Source organism: Elephantulus edwardii, unplaced genomic scaffold (assembly GCF_000299155.1).
Source record: "Elephantulus edwardii isolate Elephantulus edwardi_28Jun2011 unplaced genomic scaffold, EleEdw1.0 scaffold00096, whole genome shotgun sequence".
In the NCBI taxonomy this organism is placed as follows: Eukaryota; Metazoa; Chordata; class Mammalia; order Macroscelidea; family Macroscelididae; genus Elephantulus; species Elephantulus edwardii.
The window spans coordinates 6179058-6192074 of record NW_006399846.1 but is presented as its reverse complement, the minus strand read 5'-3'; the positions used below and the strand labels follow the sequence as shown (position 1 = coordinate 6192074).

Genomic DNA, 13017 nt, shown 5'->3' with positions numbered 1-13017 from the left:
CCACTTGCCAGCCTAAGTCTGTCTGTGCCCACCTGGTAAGTTCATATTAGACTACTGGGCTAAAGCACCATGCCTCCTGAGGTTTGCAGACCCACTTGACTCTCTTCCAAGTGTCTCTGAAACACTTATTCATGACTGAATCACCTCGTCTTAGGCTGCTGCTGAACAGGCAAGTCTTTTGACCCTTGGTGAAAAAAATAAGGCAAGGCTCACTAAATTTGGTCATATCACTTAGCCAATTAGCCTACCAAGGAAATCTGGTCCCAGTGTATGACTTCTGAATCATGATGTCTAATGCAATAATGTAGGGCTGGGAGGCATCCTGAGGCATCAGTCAATCCATTTCCATGTCTCCATGACCACACGCACCCTATTCTGGTGAAAGAAATCTCTAAAGACTCCTGAAATCTTCACCACCTCCTCTATTTCCCGATCTGAGTCCCAAGGTCATGAATGATTCTCTCATGCTGCAACTTAAGACCGTTTTTCCTTCACGTTTCGACTTCCAAAAGGAAGGAAATTGCTTGTCATCATACTCTGTGTAGTCATCTTCATAGACTGCTGTTGAAACCTCCCCAGAGCCTCCTCTTGGCCAGGCATCTCATTTTGGCTCAGGTGTGCACAGGCATCTGGCAATGGTCCGCGGAATAACATCTGGTGAGACTTGAGAACCCACCAGGAAAACAACTTCCGGGGAAGTCAGGGGTGAATGGATAATGTACCATCGCTTTTCTCCAATAACTGTGCCTGTCCTCATCAGCTGTGCCCTCATCTTCCTCTTTGCCCTGGAGGAGGCTTCAAGGGATCACTCGCAGTGGTCTGTGGGCTCTGGCCTCTTGAAGAAGCTGAGTCAAGTGTGTGACTGACTCACCTGAGCCCTCCCTCCTCCACCCTTTAATAACCCTAGGCTGTATCAATGCCCTTCAGTCCCAAAGAGGAGCTGATACTATCAAGTTTCACTTCCTGCACAGAGCTTCCTAGGAGGTTCCTCCGTACTTCCTTTTTACCAATACCTACTACAGCCCCTTCTGTCCATCAGCTGTAATCGCTAGGTCATTCCCAGCCCTCATGACACACACACAACCCAGGACCTAACAAAAGCACCTGCTGTGGAGTCAGCCGTGACTCACAGGGATCCTATGTGTGTCAAGACGGAACTGTGCTCCACAGGTCTTCAGTGGTGGGTTCTTCCCAACTAGACCATCAGGCCTTGCTTTTGAGGTCTCCCTGGGTGGACTCAAACCTTCCATCCTTTGGTTAGCAGCTTAACGACAACCATTTGCATTATCCAGGGATTCTACCTCAGGCCAATTTTTATTGTCATAGGCAATGGAATCTATCTTGAGTCATAGGAACCCAACATGATGGGATAGATCTGTCCCCAAGGTCTTCCCGGGCAGTAATCTTCACAGGATCAAAGATCTGGTTCTCTTCTCCTTGACAGCTTCTTCTGAGTATAAACAACAAATCTCTCGGTTAGGAGCTAAGCATTTAATCACAATGTCTCCAGGGTTTTTAACCTAAGGACTCCAAAATTAAAAAGACAAAGGCAATGGGATAAGAGAACAGAGGTGTTTTTCAAGTCCACTGTCTGGTTTCCAATAGAAACCACATCACTTTTTGAAAGTAATGTCAAGTCTTAGATCTTATTATGAGATCTGACTCTATATTCCCAAAGATTTTGATGGGGAAAATCTAAGCAATTTGTTTAAAGTTCTTCCCATCTAAAACTTTCAGCTGAGTCACTGACCATCCAAGTGGTGGGCTGGTGAAGAAAACTGGCTGATATCTTGCCTTAGCTCGTTGTCCAGGCTTGGTTTGGTTTAGGAATGCAGTGTGCAGACATTTCTCCATGAGGTGATTTGAGGAACAGTCCTGCACTGCAGCCCCAGAGACAGATTGGCTCCAAGGAAGATCAAAATGCTACAGAGCTGGCCTTGTTAGAAAGCTGTTGGCCAAGCTCCCTGAAAGGCCCTCAGAGTGTGGCATAGACCTGATATATGAGCACTCATAGATGAGCAAGACAGAGCCAATGAGGGCAAAAGACAATACATAACAATGAGTGAGAAGAGCAGGGAGTAGGGGCAGGAGCATAGGATTGCTTCTCGTGAAAAAATACACAAAGCACAAACAGAGCTCTAGAGCATGAAAGTAGCCAGTAAGTGGTAGGGTGCACTGCAGATGGCGGGACAAAGCAAAGCTCATGAGCTGGCAGGACGCAGCACAGGAGTTGGGCTGAATGCTTAGCAACGTCTGTGTGTTGAATGGAGCAGATGAAGAGACCCTTTGGAGACTCATCCCCTAAATTACTGTCACAACTTACTCTTCCAAAACCTTTTGGGCTCCAAGTCTTTCCATCAGTATCTGGAACTGGGCTTCTTCATTCTCGTCCATGTCACCTAGATACTCTTCCCCTCCAAACTGATACACCTTCTCTTCCTGGAGCTGGGCCACCTGCTCAGCTGCATCTTCTTGACTTGGGTTGCTCTGACTGAAGAAGAAGTGACCTGGGGAAGCAAGGCATGGGGATCTGAATTAGCCAACACCTAACCCAGGAAGACTGTAGCTTTCTCAGTCAACAGGAATCGTTTGAGAGAAGAAAAATGAAAATACCCTATTGGATATCATGTTTAGATTTGTATCTAACCCCTGGTCTTTCTCATTTTCACAAACATTCTTCCGGAAAGGCTGGGACCTAGGAAAAGCAGAATGCAAGACAGCTCTTATAGAGCCTTTGAGGTTGACAGTTTTTTAAAGCCTGGCTTAGAACCCCTCTTCTTGGTGACATCTTTCCAAAGTAACATAATCTTTCTCTTTACTACCCTTCAGGATCTGGACTGCCTTTGCTGTACACAGTCATCCTGTTGTGGTGGTTGCTAAGTGCCGTTGAGTTGTAGGTGACTCATAGCGACCCTAAAGACCTGGACACTTGTATAACTTTCATCCTTTCTCCAGGTTCTGGAGGGTTTCTGTAGGCAAGCTATTTCAGAAGTGGATGCCACTCCTGCTTCCAAGCTTGTCCTAATCATCATCAAAATCAGTATCACTGCTGCTGTTCTAGCCATTTCAAGGTGCTTAACAATTTGGGAGGGACCTTTGGTGGCCTAGTGGATAAGGAATTGTCCTACCAACTCAAAGGCAGGAAGTTCAAATCCATCAGATGCTTCTTGGGAAGAAGATGGGCAGTCTTCTTCCATACAATTTACAGCCTCTGAAAACCCACTGAAAGCTCTGCTATGAGTCAGTTCCAGCAATGAGTTAGTGCTTTAACCGAGTGAGATTTACTTTTTCCATATCTGTACTCTCTAGTATTAGAGCAATTTGTCTTGTCTTCACAGGTTAATGATTAGTTTCTGAAAATCAAGGAAAGCATCAGATAATTCTAAGTAGCCTTTGTTGTGTATGAGGCACACGTATGGCAAGCTAAGTAGCTTGCTGATTCATTTGATCAATACCTGTTCTGATCAATGTGTGGTCAATATCTGATCTGAAAAAGGACCTATCTCAGTTCTTTTTTCTTTTGGTTATCTTAAGATTGACTAATCTGTCCAAGTCCTCAAGAAATTCCTTTGATAGGTGGTATCTATCAAATTGTAAGACTCACCCAGATGCAGGTTGGAATGAGCCATCTACTTAATTGTCCAATTTTGCTGTGTACTGGCTCCAAGGATAAAATGTAGAGGCTAAAATTCTCATCTCAGTTTCCCAAGTCTTCACTAGAACTCCCTTTTCCCCTTCCATTCTCTGGGGAGAGGGCATTAGGCAATCCCAGTGCATGGTCACTAGGAGAGGCTGGGTCAGCAGATGAGTTGGACATGTGCAAAGAGAGCCAAATAGCTAATAGTTTGAAAACTTTCAGCTCTAGTTCCCTAAAAGGAGATGAGGGAAGCTCAAACTACATGGTCTTCAAGGAGGCAGAGTTGTATCTTATACAGATTTGTGTAGACCCAATATCTTGGGTCCTCAGAATTCATCAGAACTTACTAAATCCAGTGGTAAATTCTTCTGGGGTCAGAAAACCATTGCCATCAGCATCCAGGGCATCAAACACATCCTCCAGCTCTTCCAGGCTGAGTGGCAACTCCTTATGGAGCCTCTGAAAACAATCCAGACTGTAGCAGTTAACACCGATGATCGTGAGGGTGCAGGTGAGGGCTATCTTAGACTCGAGAGCCTTCTGACAAAAAAATGAACAAACCCACCAAATCTGCCTAGAGTTGGGAGCACTTCTACGGAAACCTGTATCAAACTTTTTTATCCTCACAGCTTCACTGAACTACTCCTTTTGAATATTAGAACAATTGCCGTAGATTATGTGTTTGTGTGCACCCATTGCCACCAAGTCAATTCAGAATTGTCTCCGCTATGTCTCCAAGAGTGTAAATCTTTATGAGATTATACATCTTTCTCCTGAAATGTGTCTGGTAGATTCGAACCTGTCAATCTTTAAGTTAACAGCCTGACTCATAATGCACACCACCAGGCTCCATATTTACCTACCTACCTACCATATCCGTATGTACTTTTATATGCACACATAGGGAGCTCTGGGGGCCTAAGTGTAAGACACTGCACTGCAATCCCAAAGGCACACAGTTTAAATTCACCGACTGCTCTGCGGGAGAAGGATGGGCAGTTTCCTCCTGTTCGATTAACTACCTTTTAAAACCCACTGGAGCATCAGCTATGGGTCAGTTCCAACTCTATGGAACACTATATATAACATTACATACAGAGTGTGTATAAGTAAAATACGTTGTGTAAGTGTATGTAATCACCATTGGACCAACAGGCAAAATCATGATGGATGGAAAAAGGATTGAGAAAAGGATTACACTGGCAAATTCTGTAGTCAGAGATCTTTCTAAACTGTTGAGGAGTAATGATTTGGCTTGAAGTTTAAAGGTGTGCCTGATTCAGGCCATGGTCTTTTCAGTCACTTTGCATGCATCTGAGACCTGGATAAGGAATGAGGATGACAGAAGAAGAATCAACGCCTCTGAGTTGTGGTGTTGTAGAAGAATGCTAAAGATCTCATCAACTGCCAAAAGCACAAACAGATAAGTCTTGAAGAGGGTGCAGCTAGAATGCACCTTGGAAGTAAGGATCATGAAGCTTTGTCTCACATTCTTTGGACATGTTGCTAGGAGAGACTGTCCCTTGGAGAGGACATCATGCTTAGGCAGGTAGAGGAACAGCAAAAGAGAGGAACACCCTGAACCAGGTGGGCTGACACAGTGACTGCGGCAATGGACCTTAGCGTGTCAGAGATTGTGAGGACGGCACAGGATGGGATAGTGTTCAGACAGGTTGTTAACAGGGTCGCTATGAGTTGTATTCGACTCAACGGCACCTAACAGCAACAATAACATATTAAATCCAATGCCTCAGAGTTGATGCTTACTAAGAGCAAACCTAAAGACAGAGTAGAACTGCCTCATAAATTTCTAACGCTGTAAATCTTTATGAGAATGACCACTTCATCTATATGCATGTTATATATAGGTATATCTTTATTTGCATTTCATTCTCATGACTTTTTAAAATTTGAATCTACAAATCATATTGATTTTTCATACAATCATTCTGTCATGACAACATTTTAAAGTTGGCATTACGAACCCCATCTGAGAGATGAGGCATGAGATTGTTACCTTCCCTAATGTTATCATGTTGTGTCATGTCCCCCAAAATATATACTGTAAAATCTAATCTATAGGCTAGCATATAAGGCACCTTAGTGGCTCAGTGCTTAAATGCTGTTAAATGAGAGGTTGATGATACAAATCCACCACTCATTCTATGGGAGAAAAAAAATTTGTGACCTGGTTTGATAAGTATCAGCTATTTACCAAACAGCCTAGGAAATCCTATCAGCAGTTTCTACTCCATACGATGGGGTTTTCAGTGCAATAGCATCAACTTACCGGTAAAGATGCTAACTGACTTATAAGTAATGTGTCAGTCCATCAACTTTCCCAAGACACAATGATCTAAGGTGTTCATAAACAAACACAGGATGTGCACCCTGGACTGGCAAGAAGCTCACAAGGAAGGAAGTACATGGGGTGAACTTATGGAGTGAGCCCTTTACTGTCCCCTGGTCTTCTGCCAGATGTGCAGTGACCCCCAGCCAAGGCTGACCTGCAAAATTAGAGTGAGTATCCTCTTATACCCTAACAATCCAAGTCTCCAAATGAGGATTCCCCCAGAAGTTCATTAAATCCCCAGCAGATCCTTCTTGGTCCTCCCAGCTACCTAGGAGCAAAGGAAGGCCTTACACAAAATTGCTTGTGTGTGAGTGACTGACAGCTGAAGACTATAAGCACAGAGCTTTGTGGGGAAGCAGGTATATACCCATGTGAACAATAAAAATGAGCTGGCAGGTGTGAAAGCCTATAATGTCACTTGCAAGAACACTTGGCATGATCCTATGGTAATCTTCTAGCTGATAAACCATAAAGTTTAATTTGGCAAGTATGTGCATAAGAGGGACTATGATGCATTACAAAGTGGGAAGACAGGCTGATGAGGAAGCCATTTGGAAGAATTAAATTAAATATGAATGGGTTTTTAAAAATAGGAAGGAGCATGAAAAAGTGTGCAAAGATTTTAGAAGTGCATCTGCTTAGCATGCAGCAGGATATCTGGCTTATCAACAGTCTATAAACCAGATGTCTCAAAAGCTACAGAAAGAGAACGTGGGGTGAGGAGGGAATTAATTTTGCAAGCAAGAAGTTTATTAGCTTCATTTGGAAGAACAGACATCATACTGGGGAAGAATGAAAACCCCAGTTCCTGTCCTACCCAGGTTCTAGGACTTTATAATTCCTGTATAATCTTCCCTCCCACCCCATCCTCAGCACACAGATTACTTTACTGATAATTCCACTCATGACAATGCCATGTGTTTCAGAAGAAACTATGCTTCGTAAAGTTTTCAAGGCTATGAACTTTCAGGGGCATATCTCCAGGTCTTTATTCTGAGGTGCCTATAGGTGGGTTTTGAACCATCAACCCTTTGGTTACTAACCCAACATCTAGCTGTGCCAACCAGGACCCTCAATCAGGTTTCTGAGGTTGTAAATTACAAGAGGAGACTGTATCTTTTTCTCCTGTAGAGTTCCTGGAGATTCGAAGTTCTGGAGATAACCCAGCTTCTGGGTTATCAGTACAATATGCTAAGGTCCCCAGAACCCACAGCCTAGGCTTGCTAGAATAGGATCTCTCACACTGTGCTGGAGCTAAAAATGGGCTTGGAAAGAGTCCCAAGTTCAATGGAAATATCAGTTTTTCTTTCTCCCAAACTTCCCCAAACCCATGAATTCTACTGACCACAATCCCAATTCTTTCCTTTTACCTGCATCTCAAGCCAGTTTCCTCTTTCTATTGTCAGTGAAATTAGGGAAAGCATAATTATATGCTGCAAGTAATTCTTACTCTTCAATCCTGGGAAAATAAGCCTGAGTGCCTCTCTGAGTGCTTTCTCTGTAAGCAACACCATGCTGGAATCTTTAACCTTTCTTTATTGGAACTGCTTGAAAAGTCCCTTAATCTTAATAACCATAATTAGCTCTTATTTATCTTTTTTCTTCCCCCCTGAGCCTGCAGAGCCATATAAAACTATCTATTCCAGCACTGTCCCCTGGGCACCTGGTAATGTCTAAGTTTTAATTGACTGAGGTAAGGGCATGGTGGGACAAGATGGTTCACTCCATTATGCAGATAAGTCCGTGAGGCTCTGAGACATGCTGAAAGCACAGAGCTGGAGGAAGAAGCTGACCCAGGACTTCAGCTAGAGTTTACTGGGTCTCCAGTGTATCCACGCTATAATTATAATTCATGGCCTCTCTCCATCTGCCCACCTACCACCACTACCTCTACCAAAACAAAGCCCAAATCCTCTCTTGGCAGCCCTACCAAGAACCAGCATTCCAAAGACTCTATTTTACTTTCAGCACGTTGGTCCACCTGGCAGGAGAGAGAAGAGAAATGGAGGAAGTCCTCTATACTGCCCATAGCCCAAGCAGGCCTTGGGAACCCCACAGCTTTGTTAAACACTTAACCGCCCTCACCCTCTTGTTCACTTTAAAGTTAAGCTTCATATCTTCAGGGAAAGCTCTTGAAACCTCCAGGTTACACAGGGTCCCAAGAGTGTGTTTCTCTCACTCATCAGCCTGATCTCAATTGCATTTCCATATGGAGAGATGAAATCCGGGTGGTGCTGTTAACTCCCTTGACTGCTAAGCAACAGATTTGCAGGTTTGACTCCACCCAGAGGCACCTCAGAAGAAAAGCCTGAAGGGAGTTCTGGTAGCCTAGTGGCAAGAGCCTGCGTTGAAATCCCAAAGGTTTGTGGTTCGAATCTACCAGATGCTCCACTGGAGAAGATGTAGCAATCTACCCCTGTGCCAGGTGGATCCAATTTGATGGTACACAGCAAGGGGGTGGGGGGTGGGGAGAAAACAGAAGAAAATCCTGTTGGTCTAATCAGAAAAGTTAGCTACCAAAAGCTGCATGGAGAACAGCTCTACTCTAAGAGGTAAAGCTGACAAGAGTCGGAATCAACTCAGCAGCTACTGGGTAGACTGGTAGGTGTGCTCAACTGATTAATGCCTCCCTTTGAAGATTGCAAACCTTCTGGGAACTGGGACTACATTTGTCTTTATTCACTATTGGGACCCCAGAGTCTGGCCCAATGTTGGCAAACTGGACTTATTTCGCTATTTGTCAAATAAATGAATGTTTGCATGATTATGATTAATTTCAAGGTGTGTGGAACTATTCACAGATCCCCGGTTATGGCACTGCAGGTAAAGTATTCAGCTGCTAACCAAAAGGTCAATGGTTTGGATCCACCAGTTGCTCCGCTGAAGACAGATGAGGCATTCTGCTTCTGTAAAGATTCATAGTCCTGGAAACTCCATGGAGTGATTATACCCAGTCCTACAGAGTTACTGCTGTGAGTCAGAACTGACTAGACGGCAGTGTATTTTTAAATGTAATCTAGACTTCACACACTCAGATCCTGGCCAGCATAATTGCCAATTATAGACAGAGCCTAAAATCTCGGGATTTTTCTAGCACCTGGAATAGGAGGCAACCTCACAATAGTAGTGCTGGTCACTCAGGTCCCCAGAGCCATTGAAAAAATGGTGTCTTCTTCCACGCTCCAGCTGGACTGCTTTGTCTTCCTGGTTACCAGCCCAGTGACATGCCTCATGGTGCTGAAAGAAATTGGTTCAGCTTCAAAAATATATAAGGCGATCATTAGAGAGAAGGTCTGATATGCTAAGTGAAATAGGCCAAATACAAGATACAAAAGGATAAATACCCATCATCACACTTAGGGGAAATGTATAGAGGCTGAATGTATAGAGACAGAAAGTAGATTTGTGTTTGGCAGAGAATGAGGAGGGGGATAAGGGTTACCACAAAGTTGCAGGACAAAGTTGAATCTGGGAGACAAGAGGTAGAGTGGAAGTGCTAAAGAGAAACAATGTCAGCAGTCAGGAAATCAAAGGACAAAATGCATTGGGAAAAATCTGCTGTCAGGGACCACTCCAGAGCACTGAGAAGCAATAATATCAGTCTAGAGACTAAGGTGCACCTGATCCAGGCCACAGTCTTTGCAATTACTTGCTAAGGATGATAGAAGAAGAATCGATGCCTTTGAGTTGTGGTGCTGGAAAAGAGTGTTGAACATACCACGGACTGCCAAGAGAACAAACAGGTCTGTCCTGGAGAGGTGGCTCCTTGGAGGCAAGGACTGTGAAGCTCCATCTCATATACTTTGGGCATGTTGCCAGGAGAGACTAGTTTTTGGAGAAGGATATCATGCTGGGAATGGTGGAAGGTCTGCAGGAAAGGAAGACCCCAGTTGAGATGGATTGATACAATAACTTTGGCAATGGGACAGGTATGTCAGAGATGGTGAGACTGGTTCAAGATAGGGAAGGGTACAGAGCTATTGTTCATAAAGTTGCTGTGAGTCATAGTCAACTCAATAGCAAACAACAGCAGCATATAAGAGATGGGAACTAGGAGCTTCCAAAACATATCTTCCTGTCATGGAGACAACAAGGAGTTTATATAGGAGAGGGACAGGACATTGGAATGCGAGAAATTTTTATAGTATCTTCTCCTGTCCAGGTATTCTTGTCAGTGGTGATGTCCTAGACTAGTTGATCTGGTCTTATCAATATTCCAGAGATAGTCACTATCCATATGCCATCACTTAATAGAAGACATAACTCCTGGCCATAGATTGTAGGAACAGATGGAAAGAGGGGGGGGAAAGTCTTTATTTTTTTCAGGAAGGTATCATATTGTTATGAGTCAGAAACGACTCAATGGCACATAACAACAACAACATCATTTTGTTAGGAGATTAAGAGAAAGTCCTTTTCCCCCTGAAGGTATTATAAAACATTAGTCTAAATTACTACAGGATACTAGAAAAGGTTCATTTTCCACTACTTTACTGTCAGTTATATGAGGACTTACTGCTTAGTAGCAGAGATTCCTCTCTGAGGTGATGAAAATATTTTTTTAAATAAATAGTGATGGTGGTTGTACTACATTGTACACATAATGGATCCCACTTAATTGTGTGCTTTAAACTGTTTGAAATGGAAAATTTAAGGAGCTCTGGTGATCTACTGGTAAAGAGTTGCACTGCCAATCCCTTTGCTCAGTGTTCGAATCCACCAGCTGCTCCATGGCAGAAAGATGGGCAATTTCCTCCCAGGTGATTTATTGCCTCCAGAAACCTGCTAGAGAGCTAGCTAAGTTGGTTCTGATTCAGTAACACACAATGACCATATATATATATATATTTTACTACAAGAAGAAAAACAAAAAGGGAAAAACCTGAAAAGATACATCTTTATGGCCAGGATGAGATTCTGCATCCTTTTAGGGTTCTTACAGTATTCCTTTCAGACTTCTCTTCCAGCATCAACCACTCTCAACTCTCCCTCTCTATGGTCCAACTCAGCTATGTCTAAGATCTTCTAGATAGTGGTGTGAGATCCAAGGGGTCAGGATCTATTTTTATTCTGTTTTGTTCCTTGAAATACTTGCCTTGGGCCCATTACTTGGTGCAGACCAGTTTTTCAACCTCAGTAATCCTGACATCTTGGAATGTATGGGACTTTTGTTGGAGGAGAAAGATTGTCCTGTCCATTTTAAGATATTTAACAGTATCCTTGACTTTACCCACTAGATATAGTATAGTAGCACTCTCCTCTTCAATTGTCTCAACTTGAAGAAAAAAAAATAGCCTTCAGATATTGCTAAATGTCTACTGGGCTGTAAAATTGTCCATGTTAATATAGACTGAATATAAACAAGGGTACCCTCGCTGACATGAGTTGAAGGTTCCCTCTTCAGCAGAAGTGTCCCTGCTTTATCTCTGAGGCTGGGGGATGACTCATGCTTGAAATCAATGTGAAGCACACCAGGGACTGAACAGGCAAGACTGCAAGACTACATACAGACTCCCCGCCAAGTGCACTGATGGAGAGATTTCTAGGTTCTAGACTTACGGCAAGTGCTGTGTGTGCATGCTGGTTTTGTTAGGTGCCATTGAGTCAACCATGATCACAGCAACTTTATTAACAACAGATCTGAATCTTGCCCTATCTGTGCCATCTTCACAATGTCTAGATACTTGAGCCTATTGTTACCAAAAGGTCTGCAGCGTGAGCTTGTCAGCCACTTCAGTGGAGAAAATGTGTCAGTCAGTCGGCTTCTGTCAGGATGTACAGCCCTGGAAATGCTGTGTGGAGCTCTACTCCATCCTCCAGGGATGCTGTGAGTCAGAACGGACACAATGGCAGTGGGTCAGGTCAGCAGGAAGAGTGGAGGGAAGTGTGAAATGCCGCTGAGCTGCTATCTCTGGGGCTGATGTTTCTGACTAAAACATTGCCATCAAGTCAGAACCAACTCATACCTGATCCTTCAGCAGGTTTTCAGAGGCTGTAAATCACATGAGAGGAGATTTCCTGTAGTTTTCCCTCAAAGTAGCTGCTGGATTCACCAACCTGACTTTAGGTTGGCAGCACAACACCTTACCCACAAGTTAAAGTCAAATATATATATATATAATTTGTATGACACCATTTCAGTTTTTCATGCTTCCTCTTCCCTTCATTAGCATTGGGTTAAATGAAGTTAACTGGAATATATAAATACATACGAAATGCTTTGCTGCAAGTGGTCCACAGTTGACTCTCAACACTTCCTCCCCCCCCCCTTTGGTTTTAGAGGGGATAATTAAAAGTTATCTATGCTGTTCAAAACACCATCACCATCCTCCACGAACAAAGACTTTGACAAACCTACTCACAGAAAGGATAATCGTCAAGGTTTTCCTCATAACGCACAGAATCTGGCCTTCCAGGTAGAATGGAACTTTGTGAATTTCTGTGACAGAAATTTACTGGGGTCCAATCACTTGAATTGAACTTTTTCTCAGAACTATCTGAGATAGGAAGTTGTCCTTGATACTTGTACTTGATAGTTGTACTTAGAGACTCTTAAACTCAAGAGATACTAGCCCCATTATAAGAGACCAGCAGCAGCATGAAGTGTTTGGAATCACAGAAGCCTCAATGGCTTGAGACTTAAGCCATTATGTCAAGAGCTGGTTAAGGGGTGAGAAGTGTTGAATGGTGTAGGTAGAAGTAGAAAGGGATGCTACTGGAGTAGGGAAGGAGATGGGTCAGGAAACAAGTGGCAAGGGTGGGTAGCAACATTGAATTTATTGGTCATTTTTCTAATTGGGTAAATGTCTTTCATCTGCTCTTTTCTGTAGAATGCTATCTGTCAGATACTATTATAAAAAAATAAATTAAGGGGGAGAACGCCACCGCCAGACAGGAGAACGCCGCCACCAGATGGGGTTCCACCACTAGAGGGGCCTGGAAGAGACTCTGGAAGAACAACAGCCAGCCACCTACCGCGGAACTCCAGAGGAGCGAAGACAGTGAGACCCCACAGGAACGAAGACTA

The 13017-nt window shown here is 43.4% G+C and overlaps 1 protein-coding gene across 1 annotated transcript in view; it reads right to left on the bottom strand.

Annotated features, from left to right (window-relative positions):
* Nucleotides 1–13017, bottom strand: part of EFCAB4B (EF-hand calcium binding domain 4B) — a 136163-nt gene that overhangs the window by 108638 nt on the left and 14508 nt on the right. The window contains exons 2-3 of the mRNA XM_006891301.1: nucleotides 3985–4096; nucleotides 2324–2507 (exon numbers count right to left, since the gene is read on the bottom strand). Of these exons, the coding sequence (XP_006891363.1) occupies nucleotides 2324–2507; nucleotides 3985–4096 (296 nt within the window). The remainder of the gene's footprint in view (nucleotides 1–2323; nucleotides 2508–3984; nucleotides 4097–13017) is intronic.